General features: G+C 39.6%; 1 protein-coding gene across 29 annotated transcripts in view; it reads right to left on the reverse strand.

Annotated features, from left to right (window-relative positions):
* Window positions 1-1,639: 1,639 nt before the first annotated feature.
* The window catches only part of ahnak (AHNAK nucleoprotein), a 49,023-nt gene continuing 22,679 nt past the window's right edge, over window positions 1,640-27,983 (reverse strand). For 2 of the 29 annotated variants that reach the window (XM_031900674.1, XM_031900675.1), the window contains exons 2-7: window positions 27,891-27,971; window positions 25,384-25,540; window positions 24,030-24,217; window positions 20,326-22,161; window positions 17,566-17,862; window positions 1,640-16,416 (exon numbers count right to left, since the gene is read on the reverse strand). In XM_031900674.1, coding sequence (XP_031756534.1) covers window positions 2,743-16,416; window positions 17,566-17,862; window positions 20,326-22,161; window positions 24,030-24,217; window positions 25,384-25,540 — 16,152 coding nt within the window. In that variant the 5' untranslated portion in view covers window positions 27,891-27,971 and the 3' untranslated portion in view covers window positions 1,640-2,742. Of the gene's footprint in view, window positions 19,683-19,834; window positions 22,162-24,029; window positions 24,218-25,383; window positions 25,541-27,890; window positions 27,972-27,983 lie in introns of those variants that run through there. The other 27 variants (XM_031900677.1, XM_031900678.1, XM_031900669.1 and 24 more) reach the window with 27 other exon arrangements.

Consider the following 27,983-nt stretch of genomic DNA (forward strand, 5'->3'; position numbering starts at 1 on the left):
GTAAATGAAAATTTTAGGAGTTATATCAGAATTCCTTCAGTTACAGGGTGAACATACTAACTAATTGCAGAGAGACTGAAAGGGGATCTAACCACTGCTTTACTGCACTGCTCAACTACACTACAGTTGTTATTGGACTGCACAGAATAATATGACATATTTGTCATATTATTGCAGGTGAAATTGCAACATTTCTAGGTGATTTTCTGAAATGTCATAAAAACCAATAACTTTAGGAAAGCTTTGATGAGGTACTTTGGTGTTGAAAAGACTCTTTACCCATGTTGGATTTGTCAGAATGTGTACTTTCCAAGAATATATGTTTTTTTGCGGGTCTTATGACACATAATACACAACCAAGGGGTCTTATTTGCCAAAGCAGAGTCGGCACCCAAGAAAATTCGTATCCACTAATTTTCATTTGGAGTCTGTACATAACCTGGGGATTTATGTAGTTGGCTCTCACAATGTAATCTTCATTCTTCATTAGTGAAAGTATATTCATTTGCACTTGCCAAAATTGGGCCACCAAATTCCAGTGTTGCAAGTGTTTTGTGGTAAATCCATAACTATTAATCTATTTTAGCATTCTCCATGGATCCTTTACATATATTCAATATTCAAAGAATTGTAGATACAAGCAAATAATGTATGTTAAGTAATATTACCTTTGGTTTTTGTTTTATTTTTCTGCTTTCACCATTTATACTTTCCTATCATTGTCTGTATTACCTTGTATAGAGTCTTCCATTTTGTTTGCCCTCATGTCCTCTTCAGTTATTAGGTCCCTCATTCTCATCTTTTTGCTTCAGTCAGTCACTTACAAGTTTCCACCTTTAACCTCTTCCCCTGGCTGCTTAATTGTTCTGTATGATTTGTCCCTTTCCATATATTCTGCTTTACAACACTTATACCTCTCTGATTTTCCCATTTAATTTGTCTCAGTTCCATGGAATGTTTCCTTACTGTCCTCCTGCTTCTTCCGCCGGGGATAACTTCTCACATGAGACCAATGTGTTTAGGCTTGCTTATATGCAGAGGCATCCCATAATTCTCCACACACCAACCCCCGCTCCACCCACCCCCAAAAGTGCTGTGCCCTCTGAAAATGGGCCTTAAGTTGGCCATAGATTGAAAGACCTTGCCTTGGAATCTTTCCCCGATATGCCCACCTTGAGGTGCTGTTATTGAACTGATTGGGCCAAACAATTGGGTCACATTGAATGAATACAGGCAGTCAGGATAAGGACCACATAAACTAGCCGACTTGGTCTGTTAGCAGCTTTTATCGGTGTATTGTCACCTTTACACAATCACCCACATTGCCCTTGCACCTCTTGTACACCTTAAATGGACAAGGTGGCATGTTCTGTGTTGTTACTAGTGTTTGTGTTAATATTTGGAGAAGTTTGTTTATAATAGGGTAACCAACTGGCCTGTATTTTCTTGTTCTGGTCGATAAAAATGATTTTGAATGCCAATGAAATAATAGGGAAAGAATACTATATATAGGAAGCCTGTTTTTTTTTCTAAAAAAAAAAAAAGGTGGCAAACCTAGTTTATAGCGGACTTTAGTAATCAGTTATATACTGTACACATGAAATATATTACTTTATATGTTATTAATCACACAGACACATTTTAAAGGTCAGAAGCTTTATTTTGCTCAGAAACAATCCACCGCTTCACACTTCTTAATGCTTTGGACATTAAAGTGCTTACAGATTTTTGAAGTTAAAATGTTTTTTTTTCCTTGTGTTTTTTGTTTTATTAACAGAAATGTAAGCTAAGGTTACTTCTCACCACCCCCTAAATAATGAAGAACATAAACAAGCGGCAGTTGAGATAGTTGATGACAAAAATATCACAAATAACAAATTGAGCCAGACTGGGAAAGGGCTAAGCAGATTGAAAATATTTAGGCATTATGAGCTTTAGCATTGGGACACATCACAGTGTCTCCCATAAAATGTGTAAACCTTAGGTTAATGGACCATGGCCAGTCAAGGAGCCTCTTCTCTCCTGCTGCAGATTCCCATTCATATAAATGGTAAACAAGCTGCCAAATGCAAATACTGGAACTGGCACCTTGGCATTACTAAGCAATCCTTGCCTGACAGCATACATAGCTTGTTTCCTATTCACATGAACCATGTGCCATTAACCTAAGTGCAACATATTTTAAGCAGCAGTAATAGTCTGAGATCATTACAGAACTTTTATGTTCATGTTGGTATGTTTTAAATGGCACCTACATTTTAAATAGTCACCATCTAACATTCAAATGTATATATGTCTGCAACAACAGTTAATACGGCTGCTTTACATTCTGCTTTGATTCTTTCCCAGTGGCTCACTCAGAGATACAGTGTCTTCAATAAATCAGATTGTATGTAATCTGTATAGGCCCTTAAAGAAAATAAAGCTTTAAAAGCAAGTTAAAAAATATGGAAAAATATATTTCCATGTACAAACTTATTATAACAAAATAATCAATGGTCTCACCTGCCAGAGAGACTCGGAAGCAGAAGCATCTTTGGCAGGCAAAGCTTTAGAGTGTGTATGGAATTCATTAGAGAGCTGATAATTCTTCTATTTTATTTTTTATTTTGTGAGCTCTAAAAATTTCAACTACTGTTTAGTCAAGAAGTTTAGCATTATATAAAGGCTTCAAAAATGTATGTACAAACACACAGATATATATATTTATATACATGATTTTAGGAAGGGAAATAAAACATTCTACTGTTTCTTTTTTGCAACAGTTAATTCAACCTTTGGCAATTTCACACCTGCTTTGGTGCCACTGTCATTGCTTGAGGAAGAGGAGACCCTGGACTTGCGCGAAGACAGAGATGCCCCACTCCCCTGAACATTTTCATCATCACTCAAAGTGACCTCATAAGAACCCTTTGACTTTGAACCCAAACCTCCAAAGGTGCCAAATTTGATCTTTGAATGTTTCCCCTTTTTCTTTCCACCTTCCAGCGACATACCACCACTGTCAAGCTCCAGTGTACCACTTGGTGAAGACTGCATAGCTCCCTCTATCTCCTCACTCATGGAGGAAGACCTATGTCTTGGCTTTTTGCTTGTAAATAAAGAAAATTCATATTTTGGTGACTTCTCCCTAGATGAGATGACCCTTTCACTTACTACCTCCATACCAGCTGAGCCTACTGCACCTTCAGCTGAGCCCAAACTGGCCTTTGAACTCTTCAGATCACCCTTTGATCCAGACACTGAGACATCTGGAAGATTATATTCACCTTTACCCTTTGCTTTTGAAAAGTTAAATTTAGGCATTTTTATCTTGGACTTTTTTATTTTTATGTCACCCTCTTCTAATTCATGATCAGCCTGGCTTAAATTTGTAGTTTCTACTTTAGGAAAGTCTACGTCAACCCCCATTTCCCTCCCAAGGTGTTCAGGTCCTGTAAACTTAGGCATTAAGAGTCGAGGAAATGAAATTTTAACTGCTGAGCTTTCTGTATCTGCTGATATTCCACTTGCACCAAAATGACCATCTACACCACCCTGTACCAAGCCTCCTACTTTTGCCCCTGCCACATCTATACTTTGTGGTCCTTTAAACTGTCCTTCCAGATTTCCTTTCAAGCTCAGATCTTGCCCTTTTAAATTAATATCTGGTTTGCCCATGTTGAATTTAAGGCCTGCAGCATCTCCATGTAACAATGATCCACTAGCATCAGAATTTGTAAAGTCACTGGCTACACGTAAACCGCAACCAATCTTTGGTCCTGTCACATTTAAATCAGAATCAGGGAAAGAAACATTTGGATCCAAAATACTAACAGAGGGCATTTGAATTTTGGGTCCTTCCAGGCTCAGATCTCCCCCAAAAGAGGAACTAGAGAGGTCTGCATCTAGTTTCCTTAAACTTGCATCAGTTCCAGAAGCTTTAATATCTCCTTCAAGCTTTAAACCTGATACGTTTATGCTGTCCTTTGGGAGAGAAGTATCATGCCCATATTCTACTTTTGCCCCAGACATGCTAAAAGCTGGAAGTTTGATTTTGGATTTCTTACTCTTCACATCAAGTTCTCCAATGTCTAAACCTGTAGAGGATACTTCTACTTCTTGTGTATTAATTTCACCTCCTATGTGCAAATCTGATGTCTTTATGTCTGCCTTAGGACTAGGAAGGGATGCATCTCCCTTTAGTTTTGGTGATTTTATGTCAAATTCAACATCAGGGAAATGAATTTTGCCAAAAAGGGGTTTGCGAGTTTTCGTTCCCTTTATGCCAATATCTGATTTTATGGTTGCATCTCCGCCGGATATGCTTATGTCGGCATTGGGAGTTTTCATGGATACCTCACTATCTAATTCTGGAGTGTTCACATCAAAACCACCTTTCTTGCCTTTGATTTTTGGGCCACTCATGTGAATTTTGGGCATTTTTAACTTGCCTTTCTTTCCCTTACCTGCAACACCTATTTCAGGCATTTCTGCATTTACTTCAACATCTGGTGTGCCGATATCTACTGCTGGTACATTAATATCTGCTTTAGGGGATTTCATTCCAAAACCAAATTTTGGTTTCTTTACCTTAGGCATTTTAAAATTTCCTTCAGGGCCCTCAATATCCAATCCTGTACTTGGAAGACTGACATCTGGTGCCTTAATGTCTAATCCTGTTTTAGGAATAGCAATGTCAATGTTTCCTTCTGGACCTTTTGGGTCAATGCCTTGACCTTCTAGTTTAGGGCCTTTCAAATTTAAGTGTACATCATGCGTGGCTAGATTCACCGAAGGCATCTCAACTTTGGGACCTTTCACCTTCCCTTCTAAACCTTTAATATTAAACTTTGGTGCACTGATGTCGACCTTTGGTCCCGAAGCACTCAGATCAGCTTCTGGAAGTTCAATATCTACATCTTTACCATCCACTTTTGAGCCAGAAAACCCAAACTTAGGCATTTTAAATTTTGGCATTTTTAGTTTCCCTTCTGGCCCCTCGAGCTCAACATCTGGAATTGCTACATCAACCTCTGGCCCTTTCATATCAATTTTGGGTCCTTTCAATTCTCCCTCTACTTTAGGCCCTTTTACATTTAGGCCTAGATCAGGCATAGATACCTTGGGTACAGAAGGCATCTTAAATTTCGGACCTTTCACCTTTCCATCCATATCTACATCTGGAGCCTCAAGATTAATTTCTGGAGCCTTGATGTCAACTTTGGGGTCTTTTAAGTCACCTTCCAGTTTGGGACTTTTAAGATTTAAGTCTATATCAGGCATATGCAGTGAAGGCATCTTAAATTTAGAACCTTTCAATTTTCCCTCTGGGCATTCTATGTCTAACTCTGGGGCACTGATGTCCACCTTTGGCCCTGATACATCTATTTCTCCTTCGGGAAGTTTAATATCTACATCTTTACCATCTACTTTTGAGCCAGAAAACCCAAATTTAGGCATTTTAAATTTTGGCATTTTCAGTTTCCCTTCTGGCCCCTCCAGCTCAACATCTGGAATTGCTACATCAACCTGTGGCCCTTTCATATCAATTTTGGGTCCTTTAAATTCTCCCTCCATTTTAGGCCCTTTTATATTTAAGCCTAGATCAGGCATGGAGACCTTGGGCATAGAAGGCATCTGAAATTTGGGACCTTTCACCTTTCCATCAACATCTACATCTGGAGCCTCAAGATTTACTTCTGGAGCCTTGATATCAACTTTAGGGCCTTTTAAATCACCTTCCACTTTAGGACCTTTAAGATTGAAGTCTAGATCAGGCATATGCAGTGACGGCATCTTAAATTTGGAACCTTTCACCTTTCCATCAATATCTACATCTGGAGCCTCAAGATTTACTTCTGGAGCCTTGAAATCAACTTTGGGACCTTTTAAATCACCTTCCACTTTAGGACCTTTAAAATTGAAGTCTAAATCAGGCATATGCAGTGATGGCATCTTAAATTTGGAACCTTTCACCTTTCCATCAATATCTACATCTGGAGCCTCAAGATTTATTTCTGGAGCCCTGATGTCAACTTTGGGGCCTTTTAAATCACCTTCCACTTTAGGACCTTTAAGATTAAAGTCTAAATCAGGCATATGCAGTGATGGCATCTTAAATTTGGAACCTTTCACCTTTCCATCAATATCTACATCTGGAGCCTCAAGATTTACTTCTGGAGCCCTGATGTCAACTTTGGGGCCTTTTAAATCACCTTCCACTTTAGGACCTTTAAGATTAAAGTCTAAATCAGGCATATGCAGTGATGGCATCTTAAATTTGGAACCTTTCACCTTTCCATCAATATCTACATCTGGAGCCTCAAGATTTACTTCTGGAGCCCTGATGTCAACTTTGGGGCCTTTTAAATCACCTTCCACTTTAGGACCTTTAAGATTGAAGTCTATATCAGGCATATGCAGTGACGGCATCTTAAATTTGGAACCTTTCACCTTTCCATCAATATCTACATCTGGAGCCTCAAGATTTACTTCTGGAGCCCTGATGTCAACTTTGGGGCCTTTTAAATCACCTTCCACTTTAGGACCTTTAAGATTAAAGTCTAAATCAGGCATATGCAGTGATGGCATCTTAAATTTGGAACCTTTCACCTTTCCATCAATATCTACATCTGGAGCCTCAAGATTTACTTCTGGAGCCCTGATGTCAACTTTGGGGCCTTTTAAATCACCTTCCACTTTAGGACCTTTAAGATTAAAGTCTAAATCAGGCATATGCAGTGATGGCATCTTAAATTTGGAACCTTTCACCTTTCCATCAATATCTACATCTGGAGCCTCAAGATTTACTTCTGGAGCCCTGATGTCAGCTTTGGGGCCTTTTAAATCACCTTCCACTTTAGGACCTTTAAGATTGAAGTCTATATCAGGCATATGCAGTGATGGCATTTTAAATTTGGGACCTTTCACTTTTCCCTCTGGGCATTCTATGTCTAACTCTGGGGCACTGATGTCAAGCTTTGGTCCTGATACATCTATTTCTCCTTCTGGAAGTGCAATATCTATATCTTTACCCTTCACTTTTGGGCCGGAAAACCCAAACGTAGGCATTTTAAATTTAGGCATTTTCAGTTTTCCTTCTGGCCCCTCTAGCTCAACATCTGGAATTTCTACATCGACCTCTGGCCCTTTCATGTCAATTTTGGGTCCTTTCAATTCTCCCTCTACTTTAGGCCCTTTTACGTTTAAGCCTAGATCAGGCATGGAGACCTTGGGCATAGAAGGCATCTTAAATTTGGGACCTTTCACCTTTCCATCTACATCTGGAGCCTCAAGATTTACTTCTGGAGCATTAATGTCAACTTTTGGGCCTTTTAAATCACCTTCCACTTTAGGACCTTTAAGATTGAAGTCTAGATCAGGCATATGCAGTGACGGCATTTTAAATTTGGAACCTTTCACCTTTCCATCAATATCTACATCTGGAGCCTCAAGATTTACTTCTGGAGCACTGATGTCAACTTTGGGGCCTTTTAAATCACCTTCCACTTTAGGACCTTTAAGATTGAAGTCTATATCAGGCATATGCAGTGACGGCATTTTAAATTTGGAACCTTTCACCTTTCCATCAATATCTACATCTGGAGCCTCAAGATTTACTTCTGGAGCACTGATGTCAACTTTGGGGCCTTTTAAATCACCTTCCACTTTAGGACCTTTAAGATTGAAGTCTAGATCAGGCATATGCAGTGACGGCATTTTAAATTTGGAACCTTTCACCTTTCCATCAATATCTACATCTGGAGCACTGATGTCAACTTTGGGGCCTTTTAAATCACCTTCCACTTTAGGACCTTTAAGATTGAAGTCTAGATCAGGCATATGCAGTGACGGCATTTTAAATTTGGAACCTTTCACCTTTCCATCAATATCTACATCTGGAGCCTCAAGATTTACTTCTGGAGCACTGATGTCAACTTTGGGGCCTTTTAAATCACCTTCCACTTTAGGACCTTTAAGATTGAAGTCTATATCAGGCATATGCAGTGACGGCATTTTAAATTTGGAACCTTTCACCTTTCCATCAATATCTACATCTGGAGCACTGATGTCAACTTTGGGGCCTTTTAAATCACCTTCCACTTTAGGACCTTTAAGATTGAAGTCTAGATCAGGCATATGCAGTGACGGCATTTTAAATTTGGAACCTTTCACCTTTCCATCAATATCTACATCTGGACCCTCAAGCTTTACTTCTGGAGCATTGATGTCAACTTTGGGGCCTTTTAAATCACCTTCCACTTTAGGACCTTTAAGATTGAAGTCTATATCAGGCATATGCAGTGACGGCATTTTAAATTTGGAACCTTTCACCTTTCCATCAATATCTACATCTGGAGCACTTATGTCAACTTTGGGGCCTTTTAAATCACCTTCCACTTTAGGACCTTTAAGATTGAAGTCTATATCAGGCATATGCAGTGATGGCATTTTAAAATTGGGACCTTTCACTTTTCCCTCTGGGCATTCTATGTCTAACTCTGGGGCACTGATGTCCAGCTTTGGTACGGATACGTCTATTTCTCCTTCTGGAAGTGCAATATCTATATCTTTACCCTTCACTTTTGAGCCAGAAAACCCAAACGTAGGCATTTTAAATTTAGGCATTTTCAGTTTTCCTTCTGGCCCCTCAAGCTCAACATCTGGAATTGCCACATCAACCTCTGGCCCTTTCATATCAATTTTGGGTCCTTTCAGTTCTCCCTCTACTTTAGGCCCTTTTACATTTAAGCCGAAATCAGGCATGGACACTTCAGGCACATGCACTGAAGGCATTTTAAATTTGTGGCCTTTTACTTTACCATCAATGTTAACTTCTGGTGCATTAAGATCAACCTCTGGACAATGAATATCAGCTTTCAGATCTTTAATATCACCTTCAACTTTTGGAACCATGACATCCATGTCTCCTTTAATCTTTGGGCCTTTTAAGTTTAATTCAACATCTGGCATGGAAACTTTTGGACTTTTTATATTTAATGATGGCATTTTGAACTTAGGAGAACTTACTTCTAAGTCTGTGTTTGCAATCTTTACATCTGTTTCTGGTATTTGTGCTTTGGGGCTTGAAAAATTAAATTTAGGAAATTTAAATTTAGATTTTTTCACTTTACCCTCGGGCATTTCAAGGTCTATATTAGGGCCACTAACTGTTAAATCAGAGCCTTTCAGACTACTTCCTTTGGAAACAGAAAGATCAACATCACCTTTGATCTTAGGTCCTTTCATGTCAATTTCTGTGCCAGAATTACTAGGTTTAGAAAATCCCCAAGAGGGCAGTTTAAACTTTGGGCCCTTGATTTTCGAATCTGGAACCTCAACAGACACACCTGAGCTTGGGAACTTAACTTCAGGATCTTTCGTTTTAACTTTAGTAGGCTTTAAGTCGGCTTCCAAATTTACCTCTGGTAAGTCTATATCACCCTTAAATTTTGGTCCTTTTACATTATGATCAGTCTCAGGAATAGAAACTTTTGGTAAACTTACGCCTATCGAGGGCATTTTAAATTTCGGACCTTTTATTTTTCCATCAAAATCTACATCTGGAGCCTCAAGGTTAACTTCAGGAGCCTTGATGTCAACTTTGGGGGCTTTTAAATCACCTTCCAGTTTGGGACCTTTAAGATTGAAGTCTATATCAGGCATATGCAGTGAAGGCATCTTAAATTTGGGACCTTTCACTCTTCCCTCTGGGCATTCTATGTCTAACTCAGGAGCACTGATGTCTACCTTTGGTCCTGATATATCTATTTCTCCTTCTGGAAGTGAAATATCTACATCTTTACCATCTGCTTTTAGACCAGAAAACCCAAACTTAGGCATTTTAAATTTTGGCATTTTAAGTTTTCCTTCTGGCCCCTCAAGCTCAACATCTGGAATTGCTACATCAACCTCTGGCCCTTTCATATCAATGTTGGGTCCTTTCAATTCTCCCTCCATTTTAGGCCCTTTTATATTTAAGCCTAGATCAGGCATGGAGACCTTGGGCATAGAAGGCATCTTAAATTTGGGACCTTTCACCTTTCCATCTATATCTACATCTGGAGCCTCAAGATTAACATCTGGTGCCTGGATGTCAACTTTTGGACCTTTTAAGTCACCTTCCAGTTTGGGACCTTTAAGATTGAAGTCTATATCAGGCATATGCAGTGATGGCATCTTAAATTTGGGACCTTTCACTTTTCCCTCTGGGCATTCTATGTCTAACTCAGGGGCACTGATGTCTACCTTTGGTCCTGATATATCTATTTCTCCTTCTGGAAGTGAAATATCTACATCTTTACCATCTGCTTTTAGACCAGAAAACCCAAACTTAGGCATTTTAAATTTTGGCATTTTCAGTTTTCCTTCTGGCCCCTCAAGCTCAACATCTGGAATTGCTACATCAAACTCTGGCCCTTTCATATCAATTTTGGGTCCTTTCAATTCTCCCTCCATTTTAGGCCCTTTTATATTTAAGCCTAGATCAGGCATAGAGACCTTGGGCATAGAAGGCATCTCAAATTTGGGACCTTTCACCTTTCCATCAACATCTACATCTGGAGCCTCAAGATTTACTTTTGGAGCCTTGATCTCAACTTTGGGGCCTTTTAAATCACCTTCCACTTTAGGACCTTTAAGATTGAAGTCTAAATCAGGCATATGCAGTGACGGCATCTTAAATTTAGAACCTTTCACCTTACCATCAATATCTACATCTGGAGCCTCAAGATTTACTTCTGGAGCATTGATGTCAACTTTGGGGCCTTTTAAATCACCTTCCACTTTAGGACCTTTAAGATTGAAGTCTAAATCAGGCATATGCAGTGACGGCATCTTAAATTTAGAACCTTTCACCTTACCATCAATATCTACATCTGGAGCCTCAAGATTTACTTCTGGAGCATTGATGTCAACTTTGGGGCCTTTTAAATCACCTTCCACTTTAGGACCTTTAAGATTGAAGTCTAGATCAGGCATATGCAGTGACGGCATCTTAAATTTAGAACCTTTCACCTTTCCATCAATATCTACATCTGGGGCCTCAAGATTTACTTCTGGAGCTTTGATGTCAACTTTGGGGCCTTTTGAATCACCTTCCACTTTAGGACCTTTAAGATTGAGGTCTATATCAGGCATATGCAGTGACGGCATTTTAAATTTGGGACCTTTCACTTTTCCCTCTGGGCATTCCATGTTCAGGTCAGGAGCACTGATGTCCACCTTTGGCCCTGATACATCTATTTCTCCTTCTGGAAGTTTAATATCTATTTCTTTACCATCCACTTTTGAGCCAGAAAACCCAAACTTGGGCATTTTAAATTTAGGCATTTTCATTTTTCCTTCTGGCCCCTCAAGCTCAACATCTGGAATTGCCACATCAACCTCTGGCCCTTTCATATCAATTTTGGGTCCTTTCAATTCTCCTTCCATTTTAGGCCCTTTTATATTTAAGCCTAGATCAGGCATGGACACTTTGGGCATAGAAGGCATCTTAAATTTGGGACCTTTCACCTTTCCATCAAAATCTACATCTGGAGCCTCAAGATTTACTTTTGGAGCCTTGATGTCAACTTTGGGGCCTTTTAAATCACCTTCCATTTTAGGACCTTTAAGATTGAAGTCTAAATCAGGCATATGCAGTGATGGCATCTTAAATTTAGAACCTTTCACCTTACCATCAATATCTACATCTGGAGCCTCAAGATTTATTTCTGGAGCATTGATGTCAACTTTGGGGCCCTTTAAATCACCTTCCACTTTAGGACCTTTAAGATTTAAGTCTATATCAGGCATATGCAGTGATGGCATTTTAAATTTGGGACCTTTCACTTTTCCCTCTGGACATTCTATGTCTAACTTAGGGGCACTGATGTCTACCTTTGGTCCTGATATATCTATTTCTCCTTCTGGAAGTGAAATGTCTACATCTTTACCATCTGCTTTTAGGCCGGAAAACCCAAACTTGGGCATTTTAAATTTTGGCATTTTCAGTCTCCCTTCTGGCCCCTCTAGCTCAACATCTGGAATTGCTACTTCAGCCTCTGGCCCTTTCATATCAATATTGGGTCCTTTCAATTCTCCCTCCATTTTAGGCCCTTTTATATTAAAGCCTAGATCAGGCATGGAGACCTTGGGCACTGAAGGCATCTTAAATTTGGGACCTTTCACCTTTCCATCAATATCTACATCCAGAGCCTCAAGATTTACTTCTGGAGCATTGATGTCAACTTTGGGGCCTTTTAAATCACCTTCCACTTTAGGACCTTTAAGATTGAAGTCTATATCAGGCATATGCAGTGACGGCATTTTAAATTTGGAACCTTTCACCTTTCCATCAATATCTACATCTGGAGCCTCAAGATTTACTTCTGGAGCATTGATGTCAACTTTAGGGCCTTTTAAATCACCTTCGACTTTAGGTCCTTTAAGATTGAAGTCTATATCAGGCATATGCAGTGACGGCATTTTAAATTTGGAACCTTTCACCTTTCCATCAATATCTACATCTGGAGCCTCAAGATTTACTTCTGGAGCATTGATGTCAACTTTGGGGCCTTTTAAATCACCTTCCACTTTAGGACCTTTAAGATTGAAGTCTATATCAGGCATATGCAGTGACGGCATCTTGAATTTGGAACCTTTCACATTTCCATCAATACCTATATCTGGAGCCTCAAGATTTACTTCTGGTGCATTGATGTCAACTTTGGGGCCTTTTAAATCACCTTCCACTTTAGGACCTTTAAGATTGAAGTCTAAATCAGGCATATGAAGTGATGGCATTTTAAATTTGGGACCTTTTACTTTTCCCTCTGGGCATTCTATGTCTAAATCAGGGGCACTGATGTCCACCTTTGGTCCTGATACATCCATCTCTCCTTCTGGAAGTGTAATATCTACATCTTTACCCTCCACTTTTGAGCCAGAAAACCCAAACTTAGGCATCTTAAATTTTGGCATTTTTAGCTTCCCTTTTCCTTCAGGACTTTCTATATCTAAAGTAGGTGAATCAAGCTCAACCTTTGGCGCTTTAATATCTATTTCAGGACCCTTTAACTCTCCTTCAATTTTAGGTCCTGAAATATCTGTTCCTTTCCACTTGGGACTTTTAATATTTAGATCAACATCAGGTATGGACATTTTTGGAATTGAAGGCATTTTAAATTTTGTCCCCTTGACTTTTGCTTCTGGACCCTCAATATCAAGTGTTGGTGTGTCGATGTTAACTTTCGGACCTGAAACATTCAGGTTGGTTTTTGGTAGTTTAACATCTACATCTGGGGCTTCTGCTTTGGAGCTTGAGAAACCAAACTTTGGCATATGAAATCTAGATTTTTTATTTTTAACTTTAGCTTCTGGCCCACCTATATCTAAATCAGGAACATCAATATCAATTTCTGGACTTTTTATTTCAACATCTAGCCCCCTCACATCTCCTTCCAATTTGGGTCCTGAAATATCTGCCCCTCCCTTCCACTTTGGGGATTTTATATTGAAATCAACATCTGGCACTTTAGGTAAATTAACATTCACTGATGGCATTTTAAATTTAGGCATTTTCAGTTTCCCTTCTGGTCCCTCCAGCTCAACATCTGGAACTGCTACATCAACCTCTGGCCCTTTCATATCAATATTGGGTCCTTTCAATTCTCCCTCTACTTTAGGCCCTTTTACATTTAAACCTAGATCAGGCATAGAAACCTTGGGCACAGAAGGCATCTTAAATTTGGGACCTTTCACCTTTCCATCAACATCTGGAGCCTCAAGGTTAACTTCAGGAGCCTTGATGTCAACTTTGGGGCCTTTTAGATCACCTTCCAGTTTGGGACCTTTAAGATTGAAGTCTATATCAGGCATATGCAGTGAAGGCATCTTAAATTTGGGACCTTTCACTTTTCCTTCTGGACACTCTATGTCTAACTCTGGGGCACTGATGTCTACCTTTGGTGCTGATAAATCTATTTCTCCTTCTGGAAGTTTAATATCTATATCTTTACCATCCACTTTTGAGCCAGAAAACCCAAACTTAGGCATTTTAAATTTAGGCATTTTCAGTTTCCCTTCTGGCCCCTCCAGCTCAACATCTGGAATTGCTACATCAACCTCTGGCCCTTTCATATCAATTTTGGGTCCTTTCAGTTCTCCCTCTACTTTAGGACCTTTTACATTTAAGCCTACATCAGGCATGGAGACCTTGGGCATAGAGGGCATCTTAAATTTAGGACCTTTCACCTTTCCATCAACATCTACATCTGGAGCCTCAAGATTTACTTCTGGAGCCTTGATGTCAACTTTGGGGCCTTTTAAATCACCTTCCACTTTAGGACCTTTAAGATTGAAGTCTATATCAGGCATATGCAGTGACGGCATTTTAAATTTGGAACCTTTCACCTTTCCATCAACATCTGGAGCCTCAAAGTTAACTTCAGGAGCCTTGATGTCAACTTTGGGGCCTTTTAGATCACCTTCCAGTTTGGGACCTTTAAGATTGAAGTCTATATCAGGCATATGCAGTGAAGGCATCTTAAATTTGGGACCTTTCACTTTTCCTTCTGGACATTCTATGTCTAACTCTGGGGCACTGATGTCTACCTTTGGTGCTGATAAATCTATTTCTCCTTCTGGAAGTTTAATATCTATATCTTTACCATCCAATTTTGAGCCAGAAAACCCAAACTTAGGCATTTTAAATTTAGGCATTTTCAGTTTCCCTTCTGGCCCCTCCAGCTCAACATCTGGAATTGCTACATCAACCTCTGGCCCTTTCATATCAATTTTGGGGCCTTTCAGTTCTCCCTCTACTTTAGGACCTTTTACATTTAAGCCTACATCAGGCATGGAGACCTTGGGCATAGAGGGCATCTTAAATTTAGGACCTTTCACCTTTCCATCAACATCTACATCTGGAGCCTCAAGATTTACTTCTGGAGCACTGATGTCAACTTTGGGGCCTTTTAAATCACCTTCCACTTTAGGACCTTTAAGATTGAAGTCTATATCAGGCATATGCAGTGACGGCATTTTAAATTTGGAACCTTTCACCTTTCCATCAATATCTACATCTGGAGCACTGATGTCAACTTTGGGGCCTTTAAAATCACCTTCCACTTTAGGACCTTTAAGATTGAAGTCTAGATCAGGCATATGCAGTGACGGCATTTTAAATTTGGAACCTTTCACCTTTCCATCAATATCTACATCTGGACCCTCAAGCTTTACTTCTGGAGCATTGATGTCAACTTTGGGGCCTTTTAAATCACCTTCCACTTTAGGACCTTTAAGATTGAAGTCTATATCAGGCATATGCAGTGACGGCATTTTAAATTTGGAACCTTTCACCTTTCCATCAATATCTACATCTGGAGCACTGATGTCAACTTTGGGGCCTTTTAAATCACCTTCCACTTTAGGACCTTTAAGATTGAAGTCTAGATCAGGCATATGCAGTGACGGCATTTTAAATTTGGAACCTTTCACCTTTCCATCAATATCTACATCTGGACCCTCAAGCTTTACTTCTGGAGCATTGATGTCAACTTTGGGGCCTTTTAAATCACCTTCCACTTTAGGACCTTTAAGATTGAAGTCTATATCAGGCATATGCAGTGACGGCATTTTAAATTTGGAACCTTTCACCTTTCCATCAATATCTACATCTGGAGCACTGATGTCAACTTTGGGGCCTTTTAAATCACCTTCCACTTTAGGACCTTTAAGATTGAAGTCTAGATCAGGCATATGCAGTGACGGCATTTTAAATTTGGAACCTTTCACCTTTCCATCAATATCTACAGCTGGAGCCTCAAGATTAACTTCTGGTGCCTTGATGTCAACTTTGGGGCTTTTTAAGTCACCTTCCAGTTTGGGACCTTTAAGATTGAAGTCTATATCAGGCATATGCAGTGATGGCATTTTAAATTTGGAACCCTTCACTTTTCCCTCTGGGCATTCTATGTCTAACTCTGGGACACTGATGTCAAGCTTTGGTCCTGATACATCTATTTCTCCTTCTGGAAGTTTAATATCTATTTCTTTACCATCCACTTTTGAGCCAGAAAACCCAAACTTAGGCATTTTAAATTTAGGCATTTTCAGTTTCCCTTCTGGCCCCTCCAGCTCAACATCTGGAATTGCTACATCAACCTCTGGCCCTTTCATATCAATTTTGGGTCCTTTCAGTTCTCCCTCTACTTTAGGCCCTTTTACATTTAAGCCTACATCAGGCATGGAGACCTTGGGCATAGAAGGCATCTTAAATTTGGGACCTTTCACCTTTCCATCAACATCTACATCTGGAGCCTCAAGATTTACTTCTGGAGCCTTGATGTCAACTTTGGGGCCTTTTAAATCACCTTCCACTTTAGGACCTTTAAGATTGAAGTCTATATCAGGCATATGCAGTGACGGCATTTTAAATTTGGAACCTTTCACCTTTCCATCAACATCTGGAGCCTCAAAGTTAACTTCAGGAGCCTTAATGTCAACTTTGGGGCCTTTTAAATCACCATCAAGTTTGGGACCTTTAAGATTGAAGTCTATATCAGGCATATGGAGTGACGGCATCTTAAATTTGGGACCTTTCACTTTTCCTTCTGGACATTCTATGTCTAACTCAGGGGCACTGATGTCTACCTTTGGAGCTGATAAATCTATTTCTCCTTCTGGAAGTTTAATATCTACATCTTTTCCATCTACTTTTGAGCCAGAAAACCCAAACTTAGGCATTTTAAATTTAGGCATTTTCAATTTCCCTTCAGGTCCCTCCAGCTCAACATCCGGAATTTCTACATCGACCTCTGGCCCTTTCATGTCAATTTTGGGTCCTTTCAATTCTCCCTCTACTTTAGGCCCTTTTACATTTAAGCCTAGATCAGGCATGGAGACCTTGGGCATAGAAGGCATCTTAAATTTGGGACCTTTCACCTTTCCATCAATATCTACATCTGGAGCCTCAAAATTTACTTCTGGAGCCCTGATGTCAACTTTGGGGCCTTTTAAATCACCTTCCACTTTAGGACCTTTAAGATTGAAGTCTATATCAGGCATATGCAGTGATGGCATCTTAAATTTAGAACCTTTCACCTTACCATCAATATCTACAGCTGGAGCCTCAAGATTAACTTCTGGTGCCTTGATGTCAACTTTTGGGCTTTTTAAGTCACCTTCCAGTTTGGGACCTTTAAGATTGAAGTCTATATCAGGCATATGCAGTGACGGCATTTTAAATTTGGAACCCTTCACTTTTCCCTCTGGGCATTCTATGTCTAACTCTGGGGCACTGATGTCAAGCTTTGGTCCTGATAAATCTATTTCTCCTTCTGGAAGTTTAATATCTATTTCTTTACCATCCACTTTTGAGCCAGAAAACCCAAACTTAGGCATTTTAAATTTAGGCATTTTCAATTTCCCTTCTGGTCCCTCCAGCTCAACATCTGGAATTGCTACATCAACCTCTGGCCCTTTCATGTCAATTTTGGGTCCTTTCAATTCTCCCTCTACTTTAGGCCCTTTTACATTTAAGCCTAGATCAGGCATGGAGACCTTGGGCATAGAAGGCATCTTAAATTTGGGACCTTTCACCTTTCCATCAATATCTACATCTGGAGCCTCAAGATTTACTTCTGGAGCCCTGATGTCAACTTTGGGGCCTTTTAAATCACCTTCCACTTTAGGACCTTTAAGATTGAAGTCTATATCAGGCATATGCAGTGATGGCATCTTAAATTTAGAACCTTTCACCTTACCATCAATATCTACAGCTGGAGCCTCAAGATTAACTTCTGGTGCCTTGATGTCAACTTTTGGGCTTTTTAAGTCACCTTCCAGTTTGGGACCTTTAAGATTGAAGTCTATATCAGGCATATGCAGTGACGGCATTTTAAATTTGGAACCCTTCACTTTTCCCTCTGGGCATTCTATGTCTAACTCTGGGGCACTGATGTCAAGCTTTGGTCCTGATAAATCTATTTCTCCTTCTGGAAGTTTAATATCTATTTCTTTACCATCCACTTTTGAGCCAGAAAACCCAAACTTAGGCATTTTAAATTTAGGCATTTTCAGTTTCCCTTCTGGCCCCTCCAGCTCAACATCTGGAATTGCTACATCAACCTCTGGCCCTTTCATATCAATTTTGGGTCCTTTCAGTTCTCCCTCTACTTTAGGCCCTTTTACATTTAAGCCTACATCAGGCATGGAGACCTTGGGCATAGAAGGCATCTTAAATTTGAGACCTTTCACCTTTCCATCAACATCTACATCTGGAGCCTCAAGATTTACTTCTGGAGCCTTGATGTCAACTTTGGGGCCTTTTAAATCACCTTCCACTTTAGGACCTTTAAGATTTAAGTCTATATCAGGCATATGCAGTGAAGGCATCTTAAATTTAGGACCTTTCACCTTTCCATCAACATCTGGAGCCTCAAGGTTAACTTCAGGAACCTTGAAGTCAACTTTGGGGCCTTTTAAATCACCTTCCACTTTAGGACCTTTAAGATTGAAGTCTATATCAGGCATATGCAGTGAAGGCATCTTAAATTTGGAACCTTTCACTTTTCCATCAATATCTATATCTGGAGCCTCAAGATTAGCTTCTATTGCTTTGATGTCAACTTTGGGGCCTTTTAAGTCACCTTCCATTTTGGGACCTTTAAGATTTAAGTCTATATCAGGCATATGCAGTGACGGCATCTTAAATTTAGAACCTTTCACCTTTCCATCAATATCTACATCTGGGGCCTCAAGATTTACTTCTGGAGCTTTGATGTCAACTTTGGGGCCTTTTAAATCACCTTCCACTTTAGGACCTTTAAGATTGAGGTCTATATCAGGCATATGCAGTGACGGCATTTTAAATTTGGGACCTTTCACTTTTCCCTCTGGGCATTCCATGTTCAGGTCAGGAGCACTGATGTCCACCTTTGGCCCTGATACATCTATTTCTCTTTCTGGAAGTTTAATATCTACATCTTTACTATCCACTTTTGAGCCAGAAAACCCAAACTTAGGCATTTTAAATTTAGGCATTTTCAGTTTCCCTTCTGGCCCCTCCAGCTCAACATCTGGAATTGCTACATCAACCTCTGGCCCTTTCATATCAATTTTGGGTCCTTTCAATTCTCCCTCTACTTTAGGCCCTTTTACATTTAAGCCTACATCAGACATGGAGACCTTGGGCATAGAAGGCATCTTAAATTTGGGACCTTTCACCTTTCCATCAAAATCTACATCTGGAGCCTCAAGATTAACTTCTGGAGCCTTCATGTCAACTTTGGGGCCTTTTAAATCACCTTCCAGTTTGGGACCTTTAAGATTGAAGTCTATATCAGGCATATGCAGTGAAGGCATCTTAAATTTGGAACCTTTTACTTTTCCCTCTGGGCATTGAAAGTCCAACTCTGGGGCACCGATGTCCATCTTTGGTACTGATACATCTATTTCTCCTTTGGGAAGTTTAATATCTACATCTTTAACATCCACATTTGAGCCAGGAATACCAAACTTAGGCATTTTAAATTTTGGCATTTTTAGTTTTCCTTCTGGCCCCTCCAGCTCAACATCTGGAACTGCTACATCAACCTCTGGCCCTTTCATATCAATTTTGGGTCCTTTCAAATCTCCCTCTAGTTTAGGCCCTTTTACATTTAAGCCTACATCAGGCATGGAGACCTTGGGCATAGAAGGCATCTTAAATTTGGGACCTTTCACCTTTCCATCAAAATCTACATCTGGAGCCTCAAGATTAACTTCTGGAGCCTTAATGTCAACTTTGGGGCCTTTTAAATCCCCTTCCATTTTGGGACCTTTAAGATTTAAATCTATATTGGGCATATGCAGCGATGGCATGTTAAATTTGGGACCTTTCACCTTTCCATCAACATCTACATCTGGAGCCTCAAGATTTACTTCTGGAGCCTTAATGTCAACTTTGGGGCCTTTTAAATCACCTTCCATTTTGGGACCTTTAAGATTGAAGTCTATATCGGGCATATGCAGTGACGGCATTTTAAATTTGGGATCTTTCACTTTTCCCTCTGGGCATTGTATGTCTAACTCTGGGGCACCGATGTCCACCTTTGGTCCTGATACATCTATTTCTCCTTCTGGAAGTTTAATATCTACATCTTTACCATCCACTTTTGAGCCAGAAAACCCAAACTTAGGCATTTTAAATTTTGGCATTTTCAGTTTCCCTTCTGGTCCCTCTAGCTCAACATCTGAAACTTCTACATTAACCTGCGGCCCTTTCATATCAATTTTGGGTCCTTTCAATTCTCCCTCTAGTTTAGGGCCTTTTACATTTAAGCCTACATCAGGCATGGAGACCTTGGGTATAGAAGGCATCTTAAATTTGGAACCTTTCACCTTTCCATCAATATCTACATCTGGAGCCTCAAGATTTACTTCTGGTGTCTTGATGTCAGCTTTGGGACCTTTTAAATCGCCTTCCAATTCCGAACTTTTAACGTTGAAATCTTTATCGGGCATCGTAAATTTTGAACCTTTCACTTTTCCCTCTTGATATTCTATGTCTAAATTAGGGGCACTGATGTCCACCTTTGGTCCTGATACATCTATTTCTACCTCTGGAAGTTTAATATCTACATCTTTACCATCAACTTTTGAGCCAGAAAACCCAAACTTAGGCATTTTGAATTTTGGCATTTTCTGTGTCCCTTCTGGCCCTTCCAGCTCAACACCTGGAACTGAACTTTCTATTTCTATCTGTGGGCCTTTCAGACCGCCTTCCAGTGTAGGAATAGAAATATCAACTTCTTTTGCTTTAGAACCTTTCATATACAAATTAAGATCAGTCATTGGCACCTTGGGTAAATTTACATTCTTTGAGGACATTTTAAAAGTAGGACCTTTAACTTCCCCTTTTAAATCCTGAACATCAATTTTAGGGTTTAAAACAGCCACATCAGGAGCTTCAGCTTTCAAGCTTGACATGTCAACATTAGAGTCTTTTAGCTTAATACCAGCACTTTGATTCTTACCATTAATCTGTAAATTTGCTGCCAGGGTATCAGGAGATGCAGCATAAATGGAAGTAGCTGTCTCTTGAAGTTTCAGATCAGTGTCTCCAGTAACCTTTTTCATTCCTGAAACTTTAAAGGAAGGAATTTGATTTTTGACCTCTGCGCTATCAATGTCCTTTTGAGAATGTTTTACATCCAGTATGGGTGCTACCATATATACGTCTCCATCACTTGTATCTTTTCTTTGACCAGGCAGAAATATCTCAGTTGTTCTGACTGTGCTGTGGACACTTGTTCCTCTGCAGCTTTCTGGATAGTCTTTAACTATCTGATCTCCTGATAACTCACTTCTACAAACAGCTGATAAAGACAGGTTTGATTCAGATGTTTGTGGTACCTTAACATTGATGTCAGATTGTTCTACTGTAAGCCCACCTGGTTTTTGCATGTCAAACCGTGTTTCTTTTAGCATGATAGTAGATGACTGAAAACCAGAAATCCCAAAAGTACTGTCCATACTTGCAAAGTCAGTGTTTATGGCGGATTTTCCTGCACTGTCAGCTTCGGCACCTTTAAGTATGGATCCTTTCATCTGTATATCAATGGATGAGGTTTCTGAATCCTGAGGTCCTCTTATATGACCCCTTTGGGCAGCTTCATATGAGGATCCTTTGACATCTATTTTCTGCTCATAACTCTGGTATTTTGGTCCAGAAACACTTGTTAAGTGTTTGCTGCTTAAACTTATGTTACCATCACTGTGGATTCCATAAGGCCCAAATGCTCCTGCATTTGTTACCTGTGAGTAAACAGAGGAGTTGGAAATACTCTGTGTGCCTCCTGTCACTAAGACTCCAGGCCCTGTTGTTTCCAAACTAATCTCTTTTCCCATCTCAAAAGTTCTTCCAGAAATATCAGCACTAGGAATTTTGATCACAGTTTTTCCCTCCTCCGTCTCTATGCTAGTTTTGGAAATCTCGGTTATCTCGTGCCTTGGAATCTTAATCTTGTACTCAGGGCTACTAATATCAATCTCCTTTGTGCCTTTAGAACCAGTAACGTCTACTGTGTAAGCGGTTACCTTCCTGGTGACAGTAATTGTCCTTGTTTGTGTCTCTGGCTCCAGAGTTTCATCTGACTTCAGGCGTGGCTTAATTTTCTTTGTGTAAATTCTTCTGTACTCTTCATCATCCCCACTCTGCAGAAGGAAACAAACAAAAAAATTATTAAGATAAATTATTATTTAGATTATAAATTAGATTATATTTCCTGTGTAATATACTTTCATATACAGAGCCCTGCGTTCTTTTTTCCTATGAGGCTTCTCATGGAAAAAATATCATCATGTGAACAGGCGAAATATGGGGAGACTTAAGGGCACTGCTGAGAGAACTGAAGGTATGCCTGCAGCTTGAGATTAACTCTTTATTAGCCTTTCCTTCTCCTTTAACATCCTTTTGTTTAATATGGTGCCTATATAGAGAATTATTCATCATGTTTTACATATCAAGGTGCAATAACTTTTTTTTCCCAAGTAGTCGAATCTGTGTTGGCAGCATTGGAATTAGGCTAATAGCACAGTGGGCAGGTATGAAAGTGTCCGTGTCTCTCGGAGACTATTCCTGTTCAATAAGTAGCAAATGCTTATGACACTCGTTCTGCAATGAAGTGAGCATTTCTGAGTGATCCTCACCCCACAGCACTAGTATCTGTAATATTCTGCATGTTTCCCAAATTAAAATAAATGAAATATGAAGCAGCTGAAGGCAGGCAATGCTGTTTTCACATCAAGGTGAACAAAATTTTTAAATCTAAATGCAATGATTCAGCTTAGCAAGTGCTTTTAAGGCAACATATACATAGCTACATATCTGTTTAAAGGGGATGCCGGCTTCCAAACCAAAATCTGTTACATTGTTGTAACCATACAACCTAAAAACCCCTAATAAACCTATCACTGTAAGTATGAATAAATACAATTTTTTATGCTGAAATCCAGCTGCAAAACTGTTATTTTTTTCTGCATCCTTTAAAATCTTGGCAGGGAAAGAGGGACAGACACGAATGTTTGTATTGTAACAACTCCACAGCTTAAACAGCGTGCTGGAACTACATAACCCACAATGCATTGCACTGTGATGTTACTTATTGACATCACGTGTTCAGGGAATTGTGGGATTTGGAGGATGAAGGCTAATGACAGGCAAAGGACAGTCAACTACTGTGGGAGACTAATCTCCCTGTAGTCACAGGAGAGATTTAAAAGTTGCTTAGAATGGGCCATTCTAATACATACCAAGAGTTAACTGCCCCTTTAAGATCTATATATTTAAAGTAAAGAAGCCTGTATCCCCAATCTAAACAAAGCAGCATAAGGTAGAGGAACGCATGAGTTAACATAGCCTGTTCTTTTCATGTCAATGGGCTGATTTCAGTAAATAGTTAATAGCTTGTGATGAATATACTTTTTACCTACACTTAATTTTGAAACATCTATGTTTCTGTTTCTTGCACTAAACTAAAAAATTATACTTGGAATATTTTAAACGTAAGACTAAGAATAATCTTTTTAACTGATGTATCATAATCTGAAGTTGTGCCAAGTTTCCTCCTGTAGGCAACATCGAACGACTTTGGAAAAAGAAGCCATACCGACTCTTATTGCTGGCGGAAAGCCTTTTCAGAGCGGTTTGTCACCCGCGATAGCAGAGATCTATCATGGGCGACTCAACTGCTCCATGGGTTTTTACCCTTAAGCTGATGTCACATGGAGAGATTTAGTCAAACCATAATTTGCAGAGGAAATTTTAAAAAAAACACTCTACATAGATGCGTGACTTTAGTGGTCAAGTCCTTTATGATATTGAGATTTATTACGGCTTGTAACTAATAAATTCAGCTGATTCCCAATCCTTGGATTTGGCCTGCTTACAAAACGAACTGTATATGGTGCATCAGCAAGTACGCAACATTTTTTAAAATTATAGCATTAATTATATCTACCCTAAAACAATCACAATTTAGCAATACCCATTACTCACATTTACATTGGTTATATTCACTCACCAGAACAACATCAGGACTTTTTAAACTGAAGACATCATGGGACCATGTCATACCAGGCTGTGGGGAGCGATCTCCTTTCCTCTGGAGTTTCAGTCCCACAGTGTGATGTCCTACATTTGTTAGAAGTCTCTCAATGTCCTCTGAAGACATGTTATCAAAGTATAAAGTTGCACCAACAATCTGATCACCTGAGCATAAAGAAGTAACAGGTGGGTTAGGTTCTCATAGCTTCATTATTGGGACCACTGAGGCACTGGCAGAAATTATAATCTTTAAGGCTGCAGCCTACATGGTGATTTCAAAAATACCATTACAGGGTATGTTTACTCCCTTTTAGAATGTAAGCTCTTGCGAGCAGGGCCCTCCCCCTAGTGTCTCCAATCCTCATTCAATGTAACTGCAATCCATTTTTGTGAATTGTTTATATGTACATGTTAACTGTTATGTCTTTTTTACCCCTCTATTCTGTAAAACGCTGCGTAATTGATGCCGCTATATAATAATACCTTTTTTGTCAATTCCAATCCAAGTTGACTTTGCAAAAATAAACACTTCCCCAAATATAATCTTATAGTAAAAACTGACTGTTCCAATTAAATACAGAATTAAAGATTGTGCAGTTGTACTGAAAGCTGTGGCCGTCCTCGCTGAAGTTTTGTACCCGCTGCCGATGACATTGCTGAACCCTAAGATCGGGTAAGTGCAAGCTTTGATTCTGGATTTAATGGGAGCAAACCATTTTTACTACAGGATTATATTTGAAATAGTGTAGCGAGGTGCCTGTCTGTCACCTTTTGTGGCTACCAAAAGAAGAGCGTTTCTCAAACTTATCAGTGGCAACAGCCATGGTGCAGACTGGGAAACAATAATTATAATCCATTAACATAACAGCAGAAGCATCCACCCATAAATAACTTCTAAAAGCAATCAGTTAGCCTTTTCTTTCCAATATATCTTGGACTAGGGTCTTTTTTAGGGAGAGGTGGTAACTTTGAGATTAGCACTGGGGTCCTGACTGATTCTGATCTGGGTACTATCTTCAAGAAGCATGTACACCCTCCCTATGTCTGTGTAAGTTTCCTATACTCCAAAAACATTTAAGCAAGTAAATTGGCTCCTGGTGAAACTGACCCTCAGACTTGGTGCACACGCTATAAATATGTGGCAAACAGTTCACCGAATTGGTTCCAGATGGCGGATAAAGACTGTGCCTTTATGTAACACACAAATATTTCTGCATTGAAAGTTTGTCTATTCCATGTATAGAAGCAATGCATCTTTAACATAAGTACAGGTCCACATGGTTTCTTTATAAAATAAAATTAATTATGAACTTCCCTAATCCTGTTCTCACCTTCTTTCACAACTCCGGTTTTGGCAGCTGGGGAATCCTGCACCAACTGCTTGACAAACACCCCCTCCTCATTCTTATCCAATGTGAGGCCCATGGATCCACTCCCCTGCCAGTTGGGGAGCAAAAGCTCTCTTGTTTCTTCTTCTTCTTTATCCATCTAGAAAAATGAAAATTACGGTTTAAGCATATGTTTATCCTTTAACATACCAGCTTTATGATTCAAGATTAAAAAACATAGTTAAAGATACCACACTAATATATATTAATTGTGTATCTGAAAGTGGCTGATTTGAATCACACTCCAAACTAGAAACCCGATGATCCTCAGATGTCCTATTTAGTATAGTGATATCCCTTTGTTTTGACTTCTGTTTGGCTTTTTACACTGGCCAGTGCCACACAAGTGCCATCTTTGGCACTTTGGGTTTTGTGAGACCACAGCAAAACATTTAGAATGTGATTAATGCCTGATACTGAAGATGCTCATATACAAGAAGACTCCTGGTTACTCTTTGGTTACTGCACCTGCAAACTTAAAGGGAACCTGTCACCCTGAAATTGTTTCCCCCACCAGCTAAAAGAACCCGCACTCCAGTTGGGGGAAACAATAGGCTCTCGCCAGCGCTAGGTCACCTGCACTGTGAGGAAGCTCCCGGTCTGGGCAGCCATGTTGTATAATGTGCATGCGCATAATGGGCAAGTCTACCCGTTTGTTCCTTATGCACATGCGTCTTACGTAGGTTAAGTGGATGCACCTCACAAGCAAGTACACAATCAGCAAGTTATGGCACTAAGTCATTATGGCTCTTTTTAGAAAAATAAAAAACAATTGAGAATTTGTGTATGATGAACTTCACACCCCTTTTCACAATGGTGAGGAACGGGTTGCATTACACTTTGAGCCTAAGGTGTGGGAAATGGTTTCCCTTCAATCAATTATTTTTCAGAAGAATTTATGCTCCATTGCTACATAAGCCCAACTGAATTAGCTCAAGTCAAAATGGATTAATTCCTGCTAAATACAACTAGATCTCTTGCTAGGATACTCCTATACTATGCCAAGAAACTAGTTATTATAAACTGGATGGGAACTACTATGCCCTCAGTGAATCAAGTGAATAAATCCCTTCTCTCTATCAGATTAACCTATGAAGCTTGGGCCTTCCTGGAAAAGATTAATAAGATATGGTCCCCTTGGCTAGATATACACCCCCTGTACTTTTGCTGTATTTAGAAAGGTGGCCATACACCTTCAGATAGCGAGCGGATCTTCGCCCGATATCCCCCACATACACGTGGGCGATATCGGGAGAATCCAGGCTAATTTGATTGTTTGGCCCTGGGTATAGAATTATAACAACGGGTATAGGCAAAGTTTAAAAAATGTAGTCGGATCGGGGGCCGCATCGGCTCGTTGATGCGGTACCCGATCCGACTAGATTTTTTAACCTGCCCGCTCGATATCTAGCCAATTTCAGGCCAGATATCAGTAGGGCAGGCCCGTCAGTAGTGCCCATACACGGGCCAATTAGCTGCCGAATCAGTCTAAGGGGCCAATATCGGCAGCTAGAATCGGCTCATGTATGGGGACCTTAAGTGTATACTGGAAAGTACTTATGGTTATCATTGTATAGTACTATATGCCAAGGACATGTTACATGCACCATTTTTTGTCTCCTTTCCTTTACTGTATTTTTTTCTGCAAATTTAATTTTAAAGGCAGTTAGACACTGCATGCTTTTAATGTATACAGCTACGGTACACGGAAAAAGTCTACACTAGCACTTTATAATTCGAGCAAGTCCCGGGGAGGAATATTTTAGTGCAAAAAAATTTAGAATTTGGCTATTTCTAAAGGGTACTGGAAAATGAAGATGAGGGCCATGTTCCCACTCTTGGTGACGGAGGTGCATGACATGAGAAGCAGCTATAGTAATTATCTGACGGAAGTAAGACCAATGAAAGTTTACTATATCCATTTGTGACATCTAAAGTACATTTGAACCTAAACATCTTTGTAGATGTGACATTGCATTTTCCTGCAAGATACTGAGTTGGAATTTCTTAAAAAGTGAGTCATTTCTATGAACAGTGGTAGATTTCTGGTTATTGCCAATAGAATAATACTAAAAGGAAAAAGTAATGTTATTCTTATAGTAATTATATTTGTGGTTAAATCATTTGTACTTTTTTTTTACCCAATACCAGGAAATTTTGTCTATTTAAAAGTAGAAATTACTATTAATTTGGGGCCTTTTGGGGCAACATGTATTTCTGCCATCTAGCCACCAGGGAGTGCCAGAACAACATGGTTTTTGGATGCAGAGAACTGATAACATAGGACCATTACATGGCTATGGCTACATGTGCAACAGAGCAGAAGACAAAATGGAGGGCACACATAGAAAATTTTGAAGGACAGATAAATGATTTAGACTTCTACACTTGCAGCGAAAAAAAAAAGCACTGGACTTGCACTAGGACAACTTAAGCAAAAGGTACAGTACCTTGATACTGGTTAGTCAGTTACCAGTTCTGTAATACCTTGCTGGCTATCTCTGCACGGATGTTTGCATGAGGACTCAAGGCTGTTGGAGTAA

The sequence above is a fragment of the Xenopus tropicalis genome, chromosome 4 (genome assembly GCF_000004195.4).
Source record: "Xenopus tropicalis strain Nigerian chromosome 4, UCB_Xtro_10.0, whole genome shotgun sequence".
Classification (NCBI taxonomy): Eukaryota; Metazoa; Chordata; class Amphibia; order Anura; family Pipidae; genus Xenopus; species Xenopus tropicalis.